Source organism: Apteryx rowi, unplaced genomic scaffold (genome assembly GCF_003343035.1).
Source record: "Apteryx rowi isolate R43461 unplaced genomic scaffold, aptRow1 scaffold_731, whole genome shotgun sequence".
In the NCBI taxonomy this organism is placed as follows: Eukaryota; Metazoa; Chordata; class Aves; order Apterygiformes; family Apterygidae; genus Apteryx; species Apteryx rowi.
The window spans coordinates 280,932-303,607 of record NW_020451018.1 but is presented as its reverse complement, the minus strand read 5'-3'; the positions used below and the strand labels follow the sequence as shown (position 1 = coordinate 303,607).

The 22,676-nt window shown below is 44.1% G+C and overlaps 1 protein-coding gene across 1 annotated transcript; it reads left to right on the top strand.

Moving 5' to 3' along the window:
* Positions 1–1,781: 1,781 nt before the first annotated feature.
* On the top strand, positions 1,782–14,543 carry LOC112976477 (serum paraoxonase/arylesterase 2-like). The gene is made up of 9 exons (XM_026087784.1): positions 1,782–2,053; positions 3,450–3,520; positions 8,432–8,487; positions 9,849–10,014; positions 10,874–11,000; positions 11,817–12,017; positions 12,681–12,762; positions 13,306–13,434; positions 14,385–14,543. The coding sequence occupies exons 1-9, from the start codon at positions 1,782–1,784 to the stop codon at positions 14,541–14,543; spliced, it is 1,263 nt and encodes a 420-aa protein (XP_025943569.1).
* The last annotated feature ends 8,133 nt before the right edge of the window (positions 14,544–22,676 follow it).

Here is a 22,676-nt window from a genome sequence, read left to right as displayed (position 1 = left end):
TCACAGGCTGGGAAGAGGTGGAGCTGGGACGCCTTCCCAGGCTTTAGTTGAGGGGAGTGTTTCAAAGCACTGTGAGGAGACGGTCCTGTCCCTCCCCCCAAATCAAATGCACAACTGCAATATTGGGAATCTGGTAGAGTAGGCTCTCCTGTTAGAAGCAGGCTACTCAGAGTGTCTGTAGCATTCTGTGTTTTTTTTCCTGTTTTTTTTCCTGTGTATTCAGCAAGCTGCAGCATAGCAGCAGGCCATAAGGCTGTGGTGGAGTTTGTAAACATACAACTTCAGATAACAATGTACTCTAAATTCATTTTTTGCAGCCTTGGGAGGAGAAAGTGTGGGGTGGTGTTATTAATTCTTGCCAGGCCTCTCTGCTACCAGCCCCCACCCAGAAGACAGGACTCCAGCAAAGGCTTTTGTTGCTTCTTTTGAGTTTGGTATGTTGTCTCTAAAAGCTGTGAAACAAGAATCCCTGAACTACTTAAAAGATAGTAAGACCAGAAGAGTTGTTACAAGTCTTCAGGACCTTAGAAATCTCATTCTTTTAAATCAGGTTTGTTTATGCATCTATTATGTTGCGGATAGCTCAAAATGAACTCGAGCTCATGGCTTGTGCAGCTGAAAACATACCGATATATTCCTGGACTTCTTCCCAGAGGGCTGGGAGGAGAGGGGAGTCCTGCAGCTTCTGTGCGCCACGGTGTGTCCGGGGGGGTGCAAGCCTCCAGATATAGGGCCCGATTCCACAGGTTTAGTGGTCTAAAATGGACATTACCTGTAAAATGGACGTAAGTTTTGACTCCTTTATAGAAAGGGAGATATCTTATTCACATGCTCTGCTGCTGGGTTTGACTATAGTAATAGTTCTCAATTACTAAAGTTATTTGAAAAACAGAATTGGATATAACTGACTGGTTTATATTCTCAGATATTTTAATCATTAAAGGTATTAAATTTCATGTTTTCTTCTTATAGTTGAATTTTTGAAATCCTTGCTAAGTAAAGTTCTTGTGCATTACTGATTGAAGTAACACTGAATTATGCCATTGACTTTTTAAAGTTGCTAGTTCTTTTCTGAAGAACCTCTCTAATTTGTAAAACTTGAAAGTGAATAATGCTGTATTACTGTTTTCCTCAGAAAATATACATATATGACATTACTGTTCATATATGTGTGTGTGTGTTTATATATATAAAAACAGCCAGTGTCATCATTTCATAACCCGCTGTATTGATAAGGCCCTCCGCTTGGATACTGTGTGCAAAACAGCAGTGTGCTTCCGGAAAGATTCTGGCCATTTGAAGAGAACTGGGAGCAAAAAAAAAATAAGAGGGTGTGTTTTTCAGTCCCATCAGGGAAAAAAGGAATGATCTGGGACTGGTTAGTCCGGAGAAGAGGAAATGGAGAGAGAGAGGCTTTGAATATGTAAGAGGTTGCTGCTCAAAGAAAAGCAGTGCCTGTTCCCTGGGTCTTGGGAAGGAGAATGGGAGGTTGTGGACTTTAATTAGAATAACAGATTGGGTGGGAAAAGGTCCCGTTCACTGGAGTTGCACCAAGTAGCAGAATTCCTGGGGTTTTTTTGAAGTTGCATCCCCTACAGTTTGCAGATCTGATCTACTTTTAGTAAGGTCAGTTAGCTGTCTAGGCTAGCAGCTGCGGAGCTGAGGCTGCCTGAGCTAGATAAACGGASACATTCGGAAAAAGCCTCTCTATATGCTGCAGGCTTGTGACCAGTGTCCTTTCAAATTACTYCCATTCCAGTTCATGAAGTGTTTACCTGGGAATGCCGTCGGGACGTTACCRTCGCTTGCTGGCAGCTGCCGGAGTCCGGCTGTGCTGGTGCCGCGGCGGCTGCCGATTGCTCTGTAAAATCTGGTGCAGAGAGGAGAGGGAAAAGTCGCGAGGCAGCAGCAGCGTTAGCGTAGGGCAYGACCGCCCGAGCCAGCGGCACGCGGGTGCTGTGGAGCGGCTGGCGGCCGCGTGGGAACCGCAGACCTCTGGGCCTCGCGGATTAGGCTGCGCCAGGAGAGGAGACGGGGGGGATCGTGGAAGAGGGTGAGGCGGCGCGCGACGGGGGCGAGCGTGGGAAACCCTTCCCGGCCGCCTGCCAGCCCTGCCCAGCGGCAACCTGCTCGCAGAGTTAAAGTTGACTCCTTTCCCTTGCTCTCCCCTGCCTTTTTTTATCCTTTTCTTTCTTTTTTTTCTTTTCCTTGCCTTATGTTAAGAACTCCGATGGCTTCTATGTGGCAAAGATACAGTATTGAATCAATTTCAAATTTATAAATAAGGCAATTAAAAGAATGCAGGACTTAAATACTATAACARTGCTCAGCCGTATCACATATTTCTCATGCCACAGACTGATTTTGCTGTTAAGTTTATGCCTAAAACTATAACATAAACATGGCTAGATTTTGCTACAGGATCTTTAAATACAGGATTCCCTATCCTTTGAGCAAGTACATCCTCAGAAAGTGTGCATGACAGAGATGCAAAAAAGTAGAATACATTAGTTTTAAAGCTTTCTTTTGAAAAAAACAATCTAGCACACTTGCTTGACATTTTTATGTGGAAGCACAAGTATTTGCTTATGGTGTGGGGACCACATGGTCAGACACAGCGGTCCTGGTACTGAGGTGCCTTTCATACAGTATCGTACACATCTCGTAAGGGAGGAGAGGGAGAAATAGGAATTAATATGTGGATGCCCATTTGTATCTGCTAGCAGATACTTGGCTGTGTGTGCGTCATACCTACCTCTAGTCTGGCAGTGCCTGCCCAGATCTAACACTGTAGGTATTCAGGGGTACCATAAGCACAGCTGAATGATGATGCTGTGGGTGGGAAGCTGGAGAGAAGATGAAGGAAAGGGGTAATTGCTGAAAATCATCGTACCAGGTACTGCTTGGCATTAGGAAATGAGTAGTCCTGCCTTGCAACAATACTCTTGCTAATTTGAATGTAGAATAAGTAATGAAGAAAGTGTAACGACCGGTGACCTAGTCACCAAAAATGGCCAGTGGGATGGAGTAAAAGGTTGCCCTCTCCTCATCTAAAAAATTGGTCCTAACTTATGCAGAGTGCTACTATATTTAGGCAGCTGAGACCTGAAGAAAACGTGTGGCTGATTACGTCATTTTGTTGTGTGTTTTAGCTGTAGTGGGTGATGTAAGCTCATGAAAACTTGTTCCTGAAGCTCATGAACAAAGTCAAGTCCCTGAAGCTGCTCAGTATAGGAGAATCAATCTCTGAAAGAAAAAAAAATCTCCAAACCACTGCAGTGATTTGGAGCAGTTGCTGTTGTCAGTACTGGGTTTTGCTTATGTGATATTTTATAGCTGATATGTTGCTGGGATATGGCAGGCAATAAAGCTAAAATAAAGATATGCTGGGAGTGTTACTTGTTTTAAAACTGTCTGTGTGCGGTTAACTCTGCTCTTTCTGCTCGCAGGAGGAGACTCAATGCTTCGCGGGAAGTCGACCCAGTAGAGCTCCCGAACTGCCGGCTTGTTAAAGGCATCGGTAGGTGCTCAAAAGGGCCGAGTCCTCTGCTTTTGTCCAGTCTTAGTTTAAAACTGGTTGTTAAAGCCAGCTTCTGAGCCTGATCCTGAAAATAAAATGCTCATTTAGCTTTCAAAAATATTTTGTTACTTGGACTCTTAGGTAGGGAGAAGCAGCAGCAGAAGATTATACTGAAAAACCAGCTATTTTGGCGTGATAGCTTTTGTCTTTGGCATTTAATGTTGCTGTCCCTTTTCTTGAAAATCAGTACTTTGCAAATGTTTCTCCTTCGTTAAGCCACTTAGGAAATGATTTGGCTTTTAGATGAGGGTGCGCCCGCTGTTGAGGCGGGTGCCGTCAGGTGGCCATCAGCTGGTGACGCCTCTTGGACAGGATCTGTGCGAGGTCGGACGCTTTCGGGGAATAGCACGGGCGTGCGGCTAAGGAGAGGCTGACGGGGGCCGGCTTGCTCAACACCAGCCAGGATTGCCTCCCCTAACGCCCCATTTCGTGGAGATTTAGGAGAGCGCTTGTACCACTCTGTGCGCAGGAGCTCAGCGTGGTTGCACAATTTAACCTTACGGTTGCGAAGACCAAGGGGTCGTATTTGTGATCACAGTCTAGTCTGTGAAGAGGTTTAACAGAGTGGTTGAAATGTTGACTTTGTACTTTAGGTCAAGCATTTAACACCAGAGAATTTTTTTCTGTATTTTTTTTCTCCCTTTAGTATAACCAGAGTATAATATTGATAGCTTTAAACATGCGATGTGTCTCCCCACCCCTCAAATTTTAATTTTCAAGCTTAATACAGGCTTAATAGCTGGGGTACTTTCCTCCTTAGTGTTTTGGAAATGTCTGTGCTCTGTTGAAATTTGCATGGATTTTGCATGTGTTTAAAAAAAAAAGAAATCTTTGGATGAGATTTAAAGCCTTGCCTTTGAGATTTAACAGCCTTGCTGAGTCACAGGGTCGATTTCGTAAATCTTGCCTCTTCCTTGTTTCAGGAATCAGAAATCTTTATGAAGTCAGATTGCAGCAATTAATGAATGTATGCAATATTCCCTTGCCTGGGGTTATGTGCAGAATAAGTCTTTAGAAATCACACCTGAAAAAACTCTCCAAGTCTTCTAGACTGAGCTATGATTTACTCATGCAAGACTCAGGATAATGCCTCTTTGATGATGATTCATATAAAAATCATTTTTGAGTGATTCTTTCACTATTTCACTCTTTACAAGAGTTCGCAAAAATGCTTGTTCTGTTGAGGAAAGATGGAAAGCTGGAAAATGCGAATACAGTTCAGTTTAATTTCCAACCAAAATGATGAACAATACCTTGGTTTTGGTGCCTGACATTTACGTGAAGATTAGGTGAATTCTGCGAATGCCACTTTGCTCAGCAGCTGCAGCTGAACAGTTTACAAAGTTTTGTTTCTGCTTCTCACTTTGCTGTTGCGACGCTCCCTGCGCCTGGGGCTGGGCACCTTGTATCGCGTTTAGGCTGTCGTCTGCTGGCCTTTAGGAAAAAGCAAAATGAAGAACCTAACTCTATGGGTCTGATGTGGCAGAAATAGTGAAAACAAAGGATGTTTGCAATTTAAAAAGTTTTCATCTTCCCCCAACTGTCTTCCAAAATTCACTTAATATGACTGGGCACAGGTTATATTACTAAGGGAGCTTGGGGAGCCCTAACACCTAGGTGCTGCATGAGTAATGCAATTCAAACCAGAGATTTTGCTGGGCTCAGATCTGTAAGGCTGCTCATGTGAGTGACTGTAGCTATGTAAGGTATCTTTCTACATGTGYATCTTGGTCCTTCTGGGCCTTTTTCCTTTAAAATGCCATGATAAAGCTGAATAAACACTGTTTTTATTTTAACCATTAAAATAATCCTACTGGTCTCTTAAGTGGGACATAGGTAATAAGCTGGATAAGCTCTGTACAAAATAATTTTAAACTACCCATTCTGTACACAGAAAAACATGGAGCATCTGGTGTAGTCTATTGTAATTATGTTAAAAGCAATGCATCAGTAGTAATGGAACCAAACCCAGAGCAAACAGAAAAATTCTCTAGTGGACCCTTATTTTTATGCACATTTTCCTCCTTTCTTTCTCTCTCTCTCTCTCTTTTTTTTTTAAGACTTTGATCTGTTCTGCTTTTCAAATATTGTGCAATATAAACACAGCTGCAAACATTGAACAAACTGATAAAAAATTGCAGTTTGYCCTAAACCTCATCCACAAATATGTAGAAAATTCTGTATTTGTCAAATGAACAGTATCTTCTGACTTTTATGGTGCCCTAATCATGTTAGTGGTTTATAATAAATTAACCACATGTCCTGAAGTAATTCCTTAAGTTCAAGAAGCTGCTATAGGAATTGCTGTAAATACTTGCATCTTAGAAAAATGCAGGGGATATAGATGTGAAATTCACTTGCTTTGGGACACAAAATCCAATTTTTTGTTGTTAGGTGCCTCTGCAGAATAATTCATACTATGATAAAATAGAGAACAATAAAATATAAATTTTCTAGGGTAAACAGTGATTTTTCTTGGTATCTTTAATATTTTTTTAAAAAAAACCTACCTATTCAGATAGCTCAGTGGACAAAGTGGGTTCGGTGGTACAGTTAAATAGTGAAATGCAGGTAACTTTCAGATACCTAGTGAATAAGTTGCCAGCTCTTCGGTCTCGTGCAGCCCCGTGCCAGTGGCAGTGCAGAGCCTGCCCAGAGTGGGTCCTCTTAGGATGAGCCCGGGCCGTTACCTGCAGCTCCGTGTATATAACCTTTCGCCTCTGCAGTCTCGGCAGTAGTGGCCCAGCAAGATCAAGCTGAATAAGCATTGCATTGGTCTTCTCACTGCTTTTGCTCTCTTTTACCCAAATCTAGCTGAGAAGTGGCCAAAATTTGCTTTGCTGTGCAATTTCTTTTTAAGTAGCAGCAGGTGGTTTAGTGCAGTGCTCTCTTACTTCCATCATAACGTCCATCATGAACGGGTACTTTTTAACTGGCCGCTTCCAATGAGCTTTCTCCTCTCTCTGCTTGGCAGCCTCGTTCAGCAGGGATAAATGATTATATCTCACTCGATGTGTTCACGCGCCAGTCTGCTGCAGCAGCAAAGCTGGCTGGCTGGCTCGTGTCACCCCGGTGAGGGAGCCTCTCCAAATGTATTTATGTTGTTGTCTGTGCAGCAATGCCGGGAGGGGGGAATTGCCACTAATTGCCCATTTCAAAAAGGAAGGTGGGCCTGGCGAGACATTGAGCTGGGGCCAAAAAAATGGAAAGGAACATTTTGTTTAAACCAGGATATGAGTAGAGCCGAAACACCCGAATTCAAAGTTTTCRTTGAAAAACACGAGGGTCTAAGTGTTTCAGGGCACTTCTAAATGTTTCAGGCCCCCCGCCTGAGCCCAGTCCAAACTCAGCCACCGTACGCAGAAAGAGTGCTGCTGCCGGGGCGGCCGCGCTGCCGCGTCTTCCCTGGGCCCTGCTGGAGGGGAACGTCCGGCTGTAGCCCAGCAGCTGCCACACTTAATTGGACTGGCGAGTTTTGGGATCTGGTTCCTCCCCACAAGGTGTTGACGTATTTTAATGTTTTTCGGTGGCCTCTGGATAAATTATAGCTTGGCCAGACTTGTGCTGGGATGTTTAGGAGTTACAGAAAAGCAAACGAGAAACCTGAGGATTTTGCAGGCTCTTTCCCTCGGGAGCAGGCTGTGCAGGCAGAGCGCTTCTCCGTTGTCCTGCCTTCGAAGGCTTTGCTGCCCACAGGGATGGAGGTCCAAAACCATGTCTGCGTAGCCAGCTCCTGGCATCTTCCCCCTCCGCAGGCAGCCCTTCAGGATCTCCGCGCCAGCATGTCTCTGCCGGCCACGCATGATTTGGGGAGCCACCGGCTTATCGCAGGGTCCTGGGGTCTTCCCTGGGACAGAGCCACTGCTGGCACCCGCCGCACAGAGAGCTGGGGAAGGCTGGGTGGAAAAGCTCTGTGTTGGCTGCCTTGTTAAATAAAACCTGGAGAGCGTTTTCCTCCTGCAGTAGAAGCTCTCAGGTGGGTTTAACACAGTCATTTTCTGGAAACCAGCTTATCTGGAATTCTGGCTGCATTTTGGAGAAAAGCAGGGAGGCTTCTCGGAGAAGCTATGAAAGCGCAGGCTGGCAAACATACTTGAGCATTGGACTAAATACTCTGTGGAGAGTACTTGATCACAGTCTAAAATTACTTAGTGTTCTTACTAAAGGGTCTTCTTTTTCTAACAGGGAGAAATATTACAGTAATGGGCAAAATTGGAAATGATTACTCACGGTTAAAAATGTGGTCTAACTATTAAACCTCTTAGTTGTTACAGATACGGTAGTTTTGCTGTCACTTGAGAGCTTTAATTAAATATTTGGCTATCCATCTTAATGAAATGTCCCAGCTCAACTACTGGAATTAGCGTATGAAATTCTCCCAGGCTGCGTTACGTAAGTGTACGGGTCAAGTGATCACTATGGTCCTGCCCCGAAAAATCACTTCATCGAAAGTGGGCGCTAATCGGTTGCTGCAGAACATCATAATTGTCAAAAATGGGTGATTCATCCCGTGTAGACGTGGCCTGTGAGCCCAGGGAGTGCAGCACAGGGAGAGAAACTTCATGAGCTCAGGGGGCACCTTGTGTCTGTGGCCAGCCTGGGAGGAGAAGCAAGAAGTGAATTTAAGTGCTGTTGCAGAATATGGAGCATTAAAGGCCAAAGCTGGGGGCCTTTTGCTATCGCTTTTAATAATTACTGCAGCCGYTGCTGCTTTCTCCACTGCACTTCATCAGTTGTGCCGTCATAGCAGAAAGGAGCATTTGTGAGAGCTGGAGATGCAGTCAACAGAAGGTTGTTCAGCAGGGAATGCTTAACATCTTCTGAAAAAACTGTTTTTCTCTGTCTTTGCAGAAAGGGGTTCGGAAGACGTCGACATACTCCCTAATGGGCTGGCCTTCATTAGCTCCGTAAGTGTCTGTGCTCCTCCCTGGGCAGGGCTCGCCTGATTTGTTCCCTACAGAAGCAATAGATGGAAATTGCCAGACGCACTCTTTTCCTACAAGCGTGGCGCCCGAGGAATAGCACAGGCTTGACTCAGCTTAGCCAGCATTTCCTCCTCTTTGAGCAAGTGCATTTTTCAACTTAGAAATGGTGGTGGTGGTGGCTCTAACACGGGTATCCTACTGCATTTGCTCATCTCCCTGCCTAACTTTGAATTTCTCTCATGCTGCTTACTTGAAACGTTGAAATGTCAAACCTCTCCCTTGTTAAAAATGAGTGTTAATTTCCTATCTTAACCCCCCCCCCCCGATTTTATGTGTTGACTTCATTGTTCCTGTGGGGTTTGGGGTTTTTTTTGGGGGGGGGGGGCTTTAGGACTTATGTTTTCAAGCTTTTTTTGCAATCAAGAGGGCTAGGAATTGCTTTCTAAAACAAAAGCTGCTATTTTCATTTACGTGCTCTAGGAACTTCAAGAGAGCAATAAGTTGCAAAATTCATGACAGAAATTGTGAGCTATCACACTGCTGCTGTTCACCATGACTTTACTGTGCTTCTGTTGGATGCACTTAACTGTGCTGGACTTCCAGTTTTTCCCCCAGTGTGATTGTTCAAAGAGTGATTTCAAAATACGGGGGGAGCCTGGGTGAAGGTGTTCCCTTGGCGTGGTTTTGCAGGGCTGAAGTTGGCTGGGATGAGCCATGCAGCCCAGAGCTGCAGGATCATGCGGGGCTGTGTGCAGGGCGAGGGGCTGGTGGGAAGCTGCAGTCATTGCTGTGGCATCGGAGGCTCGGGTGGGTTTTTGGTGTCTTCCTGTGCGTATCAGTCCCTTCCCTGGTGCTGGTGCTCTGCTTGCCTAGCAGCTGGGTCTCTCCAAGATGAGCCTGCAGCCTGTGCTGGCAGAGGGTGAACGGTGAAGGCTTATTAGGCTGCTTTGAGGAAGAAAGGAGGGATTTTGGTAGCAGGGCTTGGCCTGTATGCAGCTGCCTGCCTCATTCCCCCATCCTTGCCCATCTCCCTGGGAAGGAGGTGGGTGCAGGGTGATGGGGAGGATGCCCCAGTCAGGAGCCTGACACGGCTGGTAAGTGATGCCGTGTGCCCAGGAGCACAGCTCCTCACTGCCTTGGTGCTGCTGACACCACTGCACTGTGAACTGGGGGTTCACTGGGGAGAGCAGAGCCTGTCCCTCCTCTGCCTGCTTTGGGGCAGGAAGCTGGAGGAGATCCTGATGTGTGCTTACAAGTCCCAACTAGGCTTCACCATTTTCAGCCTTGTTATGCTCCTGTTACCTTTCCCCCTGGAATGATCATGTGACATTTTGATTTTACAGGGTTTGAAATATCCAGGCATGCACAACTTTGCACCAGACAAGCCAGGGGAAATATTTTTGATGGATCTGATTGAAGAAAATCCAAGAGCAGTTGAACTGAGAATCAGCCGTGGATTTGATCTGGCATCGTTTAGCCCTCATGGGATCAGCACTTACATAGATGAAGGTAAAGAGAGCTTTAATTGCAGATGGCAGCGAACCTCAGCCCAGAGAGTGCAAGCAGAAATCCCTTCACTGCCTTGCGTTGCACTCCCAATAGCCTGTACTTGGTGGGAGAGAAAAACGTTTTCAGGCAGAAAGGTGTTCTATAAACTGAAAGGAAAGAAAACACAGGAAATGTTTCAAGTGTTGACACCACCTCAAGTTTCTTTTAGTCACTTACTCTATCTCACCCTTGAGCTCAAGGATTTTCAAGAGGTGTGCTCCACAGTCCAGTAGTGACCAGAAGGGGGACTTCTCTGGCTAAAGTGTAAATTATAGACCCAGAATCTCAGGTACTCTGTGGCCAAGACATGAGGTGGCTAATGTTCTCCCATGGAAGGCTATTACCACCAATAAAGGATCCTTCATACTCTCCTTCCTCTCTCTTCTCCCTGTCCTTTCGATGAGGTTTTTAGCAAGGCCACCAGAAGGCCTCCTTCCCAGCCGGCAGTGGCTATTGCACGCAACCAGGCACCACAGTGAGTCTGCCTGCAGCACCCATTGGCTTGGATGCAAAGGTGGAGCCCTGTTTTCTTCCTCCCTTGGTTGAAATAGTAAAAATCTAGTTTACATGGCAGTTCTCAGGAGAGAGACAAGTCAAACAAAGGTTGGGGATCTGGATCCGGTTGTGCTGGCATCCTGCTGTATGGGGTGGCAGATCTTTGGTACTTCGTCCTTCTGCCTCTGAAAAGCCATGAGCTAAATGCCCCAAAACCAACATGTGCTCTGTAATGAGGCTGGTCAGAGCTGTGGATGCTTAGAGATTCAAGCAGTTGCAGAGGCCTAGTGAAATTCAGCTGTTTTCTTTTCTCTTTTTTTTTAAGATGACTCCGTGTACCTCTTTGTTGTGAATCATCCACATCAGAAGAGCACTGTAGAAGTATTTAAATTTTCAGAAGATGACAATTCTCTTGTACACCTGAAAACTGTTCGACATGACCTTCTGTCAAGGTATTGGATCCAAATACAGTCTTCCCCCATCTAAGAATAGGCTGCTTCTGGTAAAATCCAAAGTAAGGTAATTTTATATTTAGGGTAATATTAATAAGAGAGCTTTTCTCTTTCAAAAGGCTTTCCTGTTTCTCTCATTGATTACTTCTTAGCTGTGTAATCAAGTACTGTGTTTTTCCAGTCTCTTTTGTGAATGAGAAATTTTAATAGTTGCGAAATATCACTAAATCAGTCTTAAACTCTGTCGATTGATGCCAGTGAATTATCTTAGTTTGGCATCCTTTTCTCCTCCTCTCATGTAACCCAGTCTTAGTTCACTGCCTGTAAGAATCTTCAGATGTTCTGTTATCCCGAATTTGCTACACAGTAGAAAATGTGTAGATTTTTAGCTTTTCTTTTTTTGCTACCTACAAAATTTTCTTGGTCTATGCTGCTGCAAAATGATTGCAATATGAAGGGAGCTTGAAAAATTAAGTTGTCACAACACCTAGCGATTCTCTGTTTTCCAGCTGRGTGTAATAAAGAGAGCGGAAAGTCTCTGTGGGCTTGTAAACAGGTAGCCAAATCACTGATTAATGCCCCATGGTCTTGTTCAAGTCTCAGCGCTTTATAGTTCTGGCCCATGTAAAACAAACTGAAAGCAAAAACAGTCTAAAAAACACAGTGTGTATCTGAAATGCCATCTGTAATTGCAGCACCTTTTGAGTAACTGTATCACGGCTGGATTCTGGGCAATCCTGCAAAACTTGTTCAYAGCTCTCATTTAATTCTTTTCTTATTTCTCTCTCTCTCTATTATTATTATTTTTTTTTTTAGTGTGAATGATATAGTAGCTGTGGGACCAGACAGCTTCTATGCTACCAATGACCACTACTTCTCTGACTTCATCTTGATGTTCTTGGAGATGTTCTTGGGTTTGACTTGGTCAAATGTTGTTTACTATAGCCCAAAAGAAGTTAAAGAAGTAGCAGCTGGCTTTTATTCAGCCAACGGAATTAACATTTCACCTGATCGAAAGTAAGTTTCTCCTTGCCTCTGACTCTGTTGGATCACACAAGAGAATCCTGAAATCCTAATTTGTGCATGCAGTTCCTCTGTGGTTAAAGTGACTAAATTGGCTCATGTAAGGCAAAGTGCTACCTGTAAAATATAAGCAATATGGAGTGTTTGTAGACCAAAAGTAAAATGTCCCTCTCTCTAACTATAGGCAATGTTTTCTGCTTTATGTAGTGGTTTGCGTGCAGTAGTATCAAAGGTTGTTGCATTTTAACCAGCTGATAAAGAAGTTTGTATACAATGCTTGGAAGGACTAGTGGCACAGCATTTTTTCTGAAAGTGGGGAATTTTCTACAGCCTTAAAGTCTGTACGAGTGTATTAACTAGTTATGTGGTTTAGACAGGTGGTCTTAAAAAAAAAAAAAAGTATATTTGTGTACCTAATGATCCAAGGCCAGTTTCAGAGCGTTGTAATGGAGGAACTGGCACCGCGTGAAACTACATTAGTGCCTCAGCAGGTTGGCTTCAGTTYGGCGCCCTGTGGTCTGCTTGGAATTTCTGTTGCTGTGTAAAAGCTGTTGGCTGCATTTCCTCGTAGAAAGAGCTGGGCTTGCACATGGGGAACTGACTGGTTTTGGTATCTGCTTACTCATATACATTGCTAAGAGGTTCTTTCTTTTGAAGGTACATCTATGTTGCAGATATACTTGATCATAGTGTCCATGTTATGGAAAAGCATGCTAACTGGAATTTAACCCATGTGAAGGTAAGGTGCTGCGGTTTCAGAATAGAGGCATATGCAAATTGGCAGGTTAGTCTCCATGAACGCTTCAGATCCCCCCCTCACTCGCGTATGATGTTGTGCTTGCAATGGCTYCTGCTGCGGGTTCGCGGAGATGCTGTGCTCCCCTCATAGCACTTCGTGTCTTTGGCCCTCACACCAGCGACCAGACAGGGATCCCGAGTGGGAGTCTCATTCGGTCAGTGCAGGCGAAGCCGCAAAGCACAGAAATAACGAACGTGAATGTAGGTGTGAACGCAACCACAGGACAGAGTTTGGAGCAGCAAGCAGGTTTTGCATGGTGTGGAGGAGGGCAGAAAGGGTATGGTGAAAAAGAAAAACAGCCCTGGACGGTGGAATGATGCGAAACATTTCTTCAGTCAAAGTTATGTGAGATGAGAGTCTTGGATAAGTCTACTGATTATGACTGAAAATAGGATGGTGTTATAATTAGCTTCTAGGACTTCTGATAGCTTTAACTTCTCTGKTTTTTTTTGTTTTGTTTTGTTTTTCCTCTGTGTTGGGTAGAGGCTGCAGCTGGACACTCTACTCGATAACTTGTTTGTTGACCCTTACACTGGAGACATCTGGACGGGATGTCATCCCAATGGGATGAAGCTGATCTACTACAGTCCTGAAAATCTTCCTGCCTCTGAGGTGTGTTTTGGGAGACTTTACTAGTCTCTTGGATCTGTTTGTGCCAGAAAGTTGTGTTGTTCAACTTATCCTGGCATAACGTAACTGGTGCCTGACCAGCCTTTGTGAAAGCAAAGACCTCCCTGTGGCCCAGCTTATAGCTTCTGATCTCACCTGGAAAACTCAAGCGATATATACACAGCTAACAAACACCTATTCAGCTACTTAGGAGACAACTGTGTAATTTCCATTGAGCAGTTCAGTCCTTGTGGACTCCTTAGGCTGCTTGCTGTGCAGCTGTGGCTACACAATCAGATTTTGATGAACAGTGTTAATTACTGAGCCAGCACCTCTTTGCAAAACAAAAATATTGACTGAGTGCAAAGCAAGACCAGAAATGTTCTCACTCAGAAGACTTAGTTGTGCAAGTCTAGCTCAGTTGTAGGTGACGCTGTAATTCTTTTTTCCTTTTGAAATCAATGAGGTATTTGCATCATAGCGCTAGCTGTTGCGCATGTAGGTGGCTGGTTAGTGCCCATTTGATTTTAGTGTTGTATTAAACTTTCCACAAGACATTTGTAAAAGTGATCATGTTTAATAGCAGTAGCTTTCTAACATCAGGCAGTTGTTTACTCTCTCTGGAAAAGGTAAGAAAACAAGTAGATATAGGCAACTTCTAGCCTGGAAAAAATGTGCACATTCCTAATGCTGGGGCTGACTGCCTTACTTGGTTGGATGCATTCTCTATTGCACAAATGCTTTTTAAAAAAGCGCCAGGCTTCATGGACCATGCTTCACTGAAGCAGAATTGGTGGCCCTATCACAGGAATCACTTGGTGAAACTGTTGTGCTTATCGGCAGCTTATCAACCTATCTAAATAATTTGTTTAAATTAACATACTGATGTTCCATCTGTGGGAAATTTTCACCCGCAGCCATCTCAGTGGACATATTCTCCCTTCCTCCTGCAGGTGCTGCGTATCCAGAACATCCTCTCGGAGAAGCCTACGGTGACACGCGTGTATGCCGAGAACGGCTCAGTGCTGCAGGGGAGCTCGGTGGCTGCGGTCTACGAGGGAAAGCTGCTCATCGGCACAGTGTTTCACAGAGCGCTGTACTGCAACCTATAGCCCAGCTCGGGTGAAATTTGTTGCAGCAGAAAGGGTTTAATTCCATGTGAACTCACTTAGTTTCTGCTAAATTTGCTAATTACAAGACTCTTCAAATAAAGGTTAACCAGAGTCATGGTCAAGTGTTTTAGCTTTCCTCTCCCAAAGGGAAATGAGAGTTTTATGCAATAGTAAAAGAAATGGAATTTAAGGTGAGACATTAGAGTTTCTCTCTTTAAGGTGGATGACCCAATGTCAGTAACCAAGGGTAAACTTGAAGTTCAAACTGTGATTACAAATAGCTGAAACTGTCAGACTTGGAATTATCTATTGTGACTGGATTTCTGGGTTTTTCTTGGAGAAAATTGATTTTTTACATGAAAATTGCTAACTGCATGTCTGATGCCCTTTCCTGTCACTGATCCGAGGGCTTTCCCAGGGATTGTGCCAGGGTTCTTTTTCTAAACCTTCCTGCCAGCTTCCCCTAACGCTTCAGGAACCAGTGGAAGGAGAATTAATGTCATTTCAGCCCATTTCTTCTCTCTTCCCTTTTTAAAMCATTAAAATAGCTTAAATTTAAGTGTTTTAAAACATTGAAGATGTTACTTTAGTTTCATAAGCTTGTCTTAATTCTACTGAGGAAAGAGGGGACATCGTTTTGGGAATGGCTTCTTAATAAGTCTCCCAAAGGGAGTTTAAAAAAGCCTTTTTCCTTGATGGTTGGGAAACAACTCCCAACTATTTCCGTGAAAAGTGTATTAGCAATTATTCTGCTCTGTTACAGCAAAGGGAACATCTGTGGGCGCTCTGCTGCAGTGACTACCTCTGCGTGTGGTTCATGCGCACTCAGTGTTTAACTTTCAGTCTGTATGGAGCTGATTGCAGCTATGTTTCTGTGCAGAAAGTGTCTAATTCACCTCACCTTTACGCATCGGGAGTTACTGGTAACATTGTATTGTGCACTGTTAAAAGACCCATCCAGGTTTCCATCTAATGTTATTTTTAGAATGGTGTTAGTTAGTATCACTTCTAATAAACTGACTTAAGTGTCCTTCCAAGTTGGAAATCAGTGTGGTGCTTCACACTGCATGATGCTGGTCTTGCAGGAGCCTCCGTTTTAACCACATTAACCACATGCCTGTGGAGCGAGCGCCTCTTTCATTTGTACAGGTGTCCTCACTGCAGGGCAGTTCCTGCGGCTCTTTTTGTCCTCCCGGTTCCCGTCTCACATCCCTGTTCCAGTTTTGTGAAAGATGTTGACTTGCAGCAAACAGCACTTTATTGCCCGTGCCTGCTCCGCCGCTGGGGCCTTGCTGKGCTGCCAGCGAATGCCGGCACTGGCATTGCTTGGCTGCACCAGCCAGAGCTGCCTGCATGCCGTTAGTTACTCCTTCCTGGGAGCCAGGCTGGGCAACCCGCTGTGTTGCAGAGCTGCTGCAGCCCTAGCTGATTCAGGAGGGTCTTTCCTTGCTGCTATTCTCGTACTGCTGTGTGGCAACAAAAAGGCAGGCTGTGCATGAAGCACAAAGTTCAGAGCTGAATGAGCCGGTGCCGGGGTGCTCATTGCTCTTCTGCCTTTGCTGGTCCCTGCTGCAACTTGCTTCCCCACCAGCCACTGCCRCCACTGAGCTGGCGAGCGTTGTGCAGGGAGGTTGGTACCCCCCAAAACACAGGGCCTCCTCTGAGATAGTGCAAATAACTTGGTCTGTAGCAGCCCAAACACTGAGACAGGACCAGGGTATGAGCCAGCCTTCACCTGTCTTTGGGTTTTGCAGGCCTGGCTGAGAGGATGTGTTACTGCAGGATGAGAGTTGGGTACGCAGTGGCCATGAACAGCACGGCTGGGTGCTGACAGCTCCTGGGCTTTCCTTGCTAAGACAATAAACCTAATAATAGCTTTCATCCTCTGGCATAAAGGAAACTTAACCCATGGAGCTGCTGTTCCTCCTTGGAGGCAAGCAGGGCAGCGCCACACAGCGTAGAGCCTGTGCTGGGGATGGGCTTAGGTTGTTGCTGCATGGGAGAGCTGGTGCCGTTCCCTGTCCTCCACACAGCTGCCCTGGGTGGTACCACATTGCCTGGTGTCACTGGAGGACTTCTGCTCTGGGCTCAGCCCTGCACCACCGCCGGGCTGCCAGCAGAGAGGCTGTTGTGCAAGGCCTGCCGGTATTCGTGGGGTTTCGTATACAACCAGCACATGCTGCAAGGGTCTAGTGATGGCTAAAGGGGAACCGGAGCTTTAGCAGTGCAGCTAGCTGACCAGCCTGCCTCGTCGCTTCGGCACGTGCTGGTCTCTGCAGAACCTGTGGTCTTTGCTCCTCTCCAAAAATGCCCCTAGTTGAATCTGAGGATGGAGCTGTTTGCCCAGCGCTTCCCAAGGCTTGCTCTCTGCCTTGGGAGGCTTGGGCGACCAGGGACGCATCCGTTCGGCTCGCAATCGCAAGCTTTTTGCTAACCACAGCAAGCAGCCAGCTGATCAAACCCTTCCCCGCGGCAGTACAGAGCTGGCCCCAAATGAGGCCGGCTTTTGTCTCGTCCCTTTGCTGGACTTGGCTTTCGCATCAGCCAGCTGTACTATGGGCTCAAGAATATAATTTACAGTAACTCTGGCTTTGTTTCTTCTTCCCTAGCAACTTCTCTCCCTACAGCACATTTTCTTCAACTTCCCTGGGAAGCAGCATGATTTTCTAGAGGAAGCTGTAATCCTTTTTCAGTACTGAGGAACATGCATTGTTTTCAGAGCTTAAATAGCAAATATTCTAACATTGTTCTGAAGGAAGTTCTCAAAATACAGGGAGGCTGGGGTACTAATTTATTTGGGATTAGCTAAAAAGCTTGCATGGTAGCATTTTTTAAAAAAATATTTTAGGCTTGTGACACTATTTGTTCTGAAATAAAGTGTCATATTCTAAAGAGTTAACATTTGAAAGCAGTGGTAGTGAGACAATTAAAACACTGACTGGTTTACTTTGTGGTTGTGTAAGTGTAATAATCAGTGTTTGCCTCAGCATTGTTAAAAGTAACTGATGGAAAAATTAATTTCACATTTTCCTGTAACCTAAGCATCTTCAGATGAGTAAATCTACAAGCTGTTGGGTTTTGTCAGACTTCTCCCACTTTTTGAATTATTTCTGGCCATTCAGAAAATAAAGAATGTGTTCACTTGTTACTGGCTACTGGCTTTTCTTTTCTTTTCTTTTTTTTCTTTCCTTTTCCTTTTCCTTTTCTTTTTTTCTTTTTCTTTTTTTCTTTTTCCCTTTTTTTTTTTTTTTTTTTTAATATATTTAGACATTAATGAAAACATTCCTTGTGTGCTGCTTGTATGTGGAAGTGCATGCACTGGCTGGCCTTACCTTTTCCTAAAGCATTCGAGAGGAGGACAAGTAGGTAGTACTAAATTCCTTTCAGTGTGGTGGCGGGAGGGTCTGAAGCCCATTGCCACCCTCCCATAGTGTGGCAGCCTCAGGGAGGATGTGGGAATTGAAGCTGGGCCACTGTGCATTCAAGCAGTGCTGGGCAGGAAAGACTGCAAAAGCACACATTTTGCAGCAAAGGGACAAAAAAAGCACAGCTCCTGCCCCTCAATGTTTAACCATCCTTAGATGAAGAACACACTGGCAGCCTCAGTGCAGGAACAGCAGTGGAGGAAGATGGACCTCAAGTCTGGCCTCCTAATTACAAGGTTACGTAGTTAAGCTGGATGCGGTGAATCTGGCCTGGCAGCCCTCATAACTCACCATCTTTCTCTTACAAGAGCCGCTATCGCCATGCCCCAGCAGTTTTGGCATGCCAGAAACCAAACTGCAGGTATCTGACACAATGGTCACAAGCAACAAGGAAGGGTCTAGCAAGCATAAATGGTGCCAGTCTTTATTTTGGACTTAATTATCTTAAGGCATTGCTGTATTTAATTAAGTTTCATCTTGTTTGTGGATTGAGGATTCTTTTATCTTCTCGCAGGTGGTGGCAATATTAGTAGAAGACAACATTTATGATGTAGCTGTTGGGGATACAGAGTCTGGGTTAAGGATGCTTCCCATCCAGCTTAAGGGCAGAATATTTGGCCTAGATTCTGCCAGAGGTAAATCCACTGAAATGACTAGACAAATTGGAGAGTCTGGGCCTTTTGCTGCTCCCTAATTTAGTGCTTTGCTAAAATAGAATAAATAAAGATGTATTAAATGTGTTCAGCAGAAGGACTGCTGTATTTTGAATCTATGAAATGTCCATTGCATTTACAACTAATCTATACCTGAGTATAAAATAATAAAATGTTCTACATATCAAAACTAATGCAGCTCTCTTTAAACTACAAAAAACCATGGACTAACAGCAGTGTGAAGGTAGCYTATTTTTACATGAACTTGCACTGGTCATAACAAACGACTGCATGTTACATTTTATCCCCACATTAAGAAAATGGCCATTCTCYTTCCTTGCTCTATTTTTATTATTTCTTTTTACATAATAATAGATTGCAAATCGGATCCAATCTGAGGTCCGTGTATCACACTGTTTTGCCTAACAGCTGGGATTAAAATAATCTTCAGCATTAAGCAGAAGTAAGGGATGAGTGGGCAAGGCTCTAAGACATGCAGAAGCAGCTGTCCAGTCGTGCTTACAATTTATTATTACTTCTGGAATGACCAACAAATAAGTAGGAGAGTGAGGACTCCATACAAATTCTAATAAAGATTCAGGATTTCTCATTTTATTGCATTCGTTGTCTAACAACAATAATACTCATTGGCAAGAAATTTATTTACACTAACAAATTAACTTTAAACTACAAGGCTTTTGTTGTTTGTATTTAAACTGTAAGAAAACAAAGGGCCACCAATTTTTTTTTTTATTTTGATGCCTCTAAATAACTAAATATTAAAGAATGTTGTTTTTTGGGAAAACTCAACAATCTAGAGAAGTTCATATTAACCAAGCACAAGAGAACAAGCTCAGACATGGCACTACTGTGTCTTCCATGCAGATGATTAGACAGCAAGATGTACAAACAAAAACTTCAGAATAACATGCACTTCATATACATTTGACCTCTAAAAAAAAAAGAAAAGAAGCGCAACGACCTCCTCCTATCATATAAAAAGAAACAAGATAAGAAGCCAATTTTTACAGTGAGCACAGTGCATTTTAGTCTTTTAGCTGCCTGGTTTTCTAGCAATATGTGTAACACTTCTCAGTTACCAGTGAGTTACCATTGCAACATGACTGGAAAATACATATGCAGTAGTTAAGACAGCAAATGTGTAAGGGAAAGTATATATAGTTAGAAGAGAGATTCACTGTGCATTCCCCATTTTAGAATGGTCTGTTTATTCCTTACGGTTGGTGCCCTGTTGCTTCCTGCTTCCTTTGGACTCTCCATCGCTGGGGCCTGAGCCTGTCCCGCTGGTGTCATGGACACCCACGGCACCAGCCTAAGGCTCCTTGGTTATTCAGCTGGGACTCATCTCCTGAGCTGCCGGCCCTCCTCATCTCATCTCCCCAGTCTGGAGAAAAACCCTTCCCAACTCAGAAGATCAGGTTTCATAAACCAAACGATCAGTTCCCAAGAGTCCAAACTTCCAAAGAAAGCGGCAACACCCAGCACTGAAGCCATATCTTCCACTAGGGCACACCTTTTGAGTCCTTACCTAATGCCTATAGCAAAAGTACCAGTCCCACTGCCAGTTAGTGACAGAAAACTCATTTTATGAGGAGGGATTGGAGGGCTCAATGTCATAGCTGTGGTGTCACAGCTTTGAAAAAATCACACAGTTTTACAGGTGGAAAAAAATAGAAAAAAAATATATAGGAGGTTAACCAAAAGGACTGTGCAACCTGCGAATGACCTACAGTCAACTGTGATCACTGAGTAGGTCACTTCCGACACCACTTACAAGCCTGCTCAATAATGAGCTGCTCTAAACACTCTAACAGAAATCAAAGTTAGATTTACAAAACATATAAACAATTTTTTCCTAAAATACTAACACTCTAATAAATCAATCCTGCCAAAAAACTAAGAGAGGACAACATGCAGAAAGACACACAGAAGACAATTCTGTATATGGTTTTAACAAAACTTGAAAATCTTGTGATCTGTCAAATACATAAAACATTACAAGAAAACAGTGAGTAAAGCTATCAGCACAGCTAAGGGGGAGCACACTGGCAAGACCAGTTGCTAGTGCTTAGCTCTTCTGAGTTTCTTTGTGGTATCAGGACCCTCTGATGTGTAGATTATGTGCCTACAGCCCTGTAACTCAGTTACCTACATACTCACTGCTACTAATCTCAATGCAGTGTAAATCTGTATGCAAATCTCTGTATGTACATATGTATGTACAYACACAAAACCATACGTATTTATTTAAAGAATCAAGCCACAACCCCCACCACTTAAACATTCTCCTTTCTAGAAAGACTGATTTATTTCATTATTCTCAATCACTAATTTAACAAAACTAAACCAAAAACATCTAACTGCTTTGTGCACTTTGCCCATTTCAACTGTTAAAGACTTATAAGTTAATCAAACATGTGCCTGCTTTTTTCAAACACCTATTTTTTTCAGTGTTTTGGACCACAGCACAGGTTTCCTGAGGTTTTAAAGTGAGGGAGAGCATGGAATGAGGGAAGTGCTGCTAAAAGGGCCCAGCCCCTCTATCACTTAGTTTGATGATATTGCAGGACAAGAAGCCACACCTAAAAAGAGCAACATCAGACTTCGCTTTCTCTTTGACAGGACAATATTCTTTCTCTGTAAATACACTACTAAGAAATTAACACATGACTTCATTCTTGCAAACCTTCCTTAAACTCCAGCAGTAACAAACAGCACAGACTGCACTGCAGACTTTCAAAGAACGACAGCTGAATATGCGCAAACTTCTCCTTCTGATTTTTCATGTTGTGAGGGTACCCAGAATGATACCTCTTGGCCATACAGAGTTAATGATCATTCTTCTCCTTCCTAAAGCAGGGCTGGATTCTGCACTACTAACAACAGTGGGATTTCTTTCACTGTAAGCGGAAAGCAAMTCATCCTCAAACATCAGTACACAACATTGCCCACTTCTTACCCAACAGCTTGTGGGCCAGGAGGTGAAGGTGAAGCAGCTCAAGAGGTTGCGGTTGCTTTGAAGCAGCTGAAGTATTAGGACCCCATGTTGCTCAGGGTCAAGCACCTCTGAATGTCAGGGAGAGTCAAGGGCTGGCAAGCTGCCGAGGAAGGCTACGCAGTAATTCTTGTAAAAACTCAATTCTTGTTGCATCCCTGCAGCAGACTAGAGTCATGGCACAACAGATGTCTTTGCAAAAAAAAGGAAAAAAATTGCAAAAGCATTTGCGTACACTGAGAAACAAGCATCACCTAGCTCCATTCAACACTTTATTATGGGCTTTTGTTCCACTGTTTTTCTCTAACCTATGATCTAGAACAGGCTCTGCTTACAGTGACTCCCACCAGAGCTGCTCAGATGGGTGGGTGAAATGCAAGCACCAGTGAGCAACACTACTGTGCACTGCACAGAGCAGGTTGGGCTCCTCGCTCCCCCGTCCCGATCTGCCCAGGCAGACTGAAACCTAGTTAGGAGTTTTAATGCTCATTTTGCATGGCTGCAGGCAGCCACCCACAGCAAAATGCTCAGCGGAAGTGAATAATGTCAGTATGTTTGGCAGATTTGAACAGAGCAAAGAGCCACCATTCTCTTCAGAATCTCAGTGCAAACAGTAGCTTTTTTAGGACTAAAGYAACCAGCAATGTTGCATCTCTTATTTTCTATTTTTTCAAAGTCCCATTTCCTATTAACTCTCCTTTCTTCACTGCAGCTCATCTCTTCACCCTGTCATAAGCTAGATATATGTATGTACACATGGCAGTAACTCAACCATATGAGCAGAACCACAATTTACAAAAGTGGCTACCAACTGTAACGGGGGAAGTCAACCCTGACAGCCAGCTAGGATCACCGAGGCGCACAGCTGGCACAGATGCATGGCTAGAAGAGTAGAAACACTGAGCTGCCTGGACAGAGGTTTAAAGGCGGCTAGACCAGTCAGCATATACAAAACTGCTTTAACTCCAAAAATAAAGATGCAGAAGTAGCTTACAGTTACATTTGCAGGGGAGCCGAAAGTCTTTCCAGTCATTTAGCA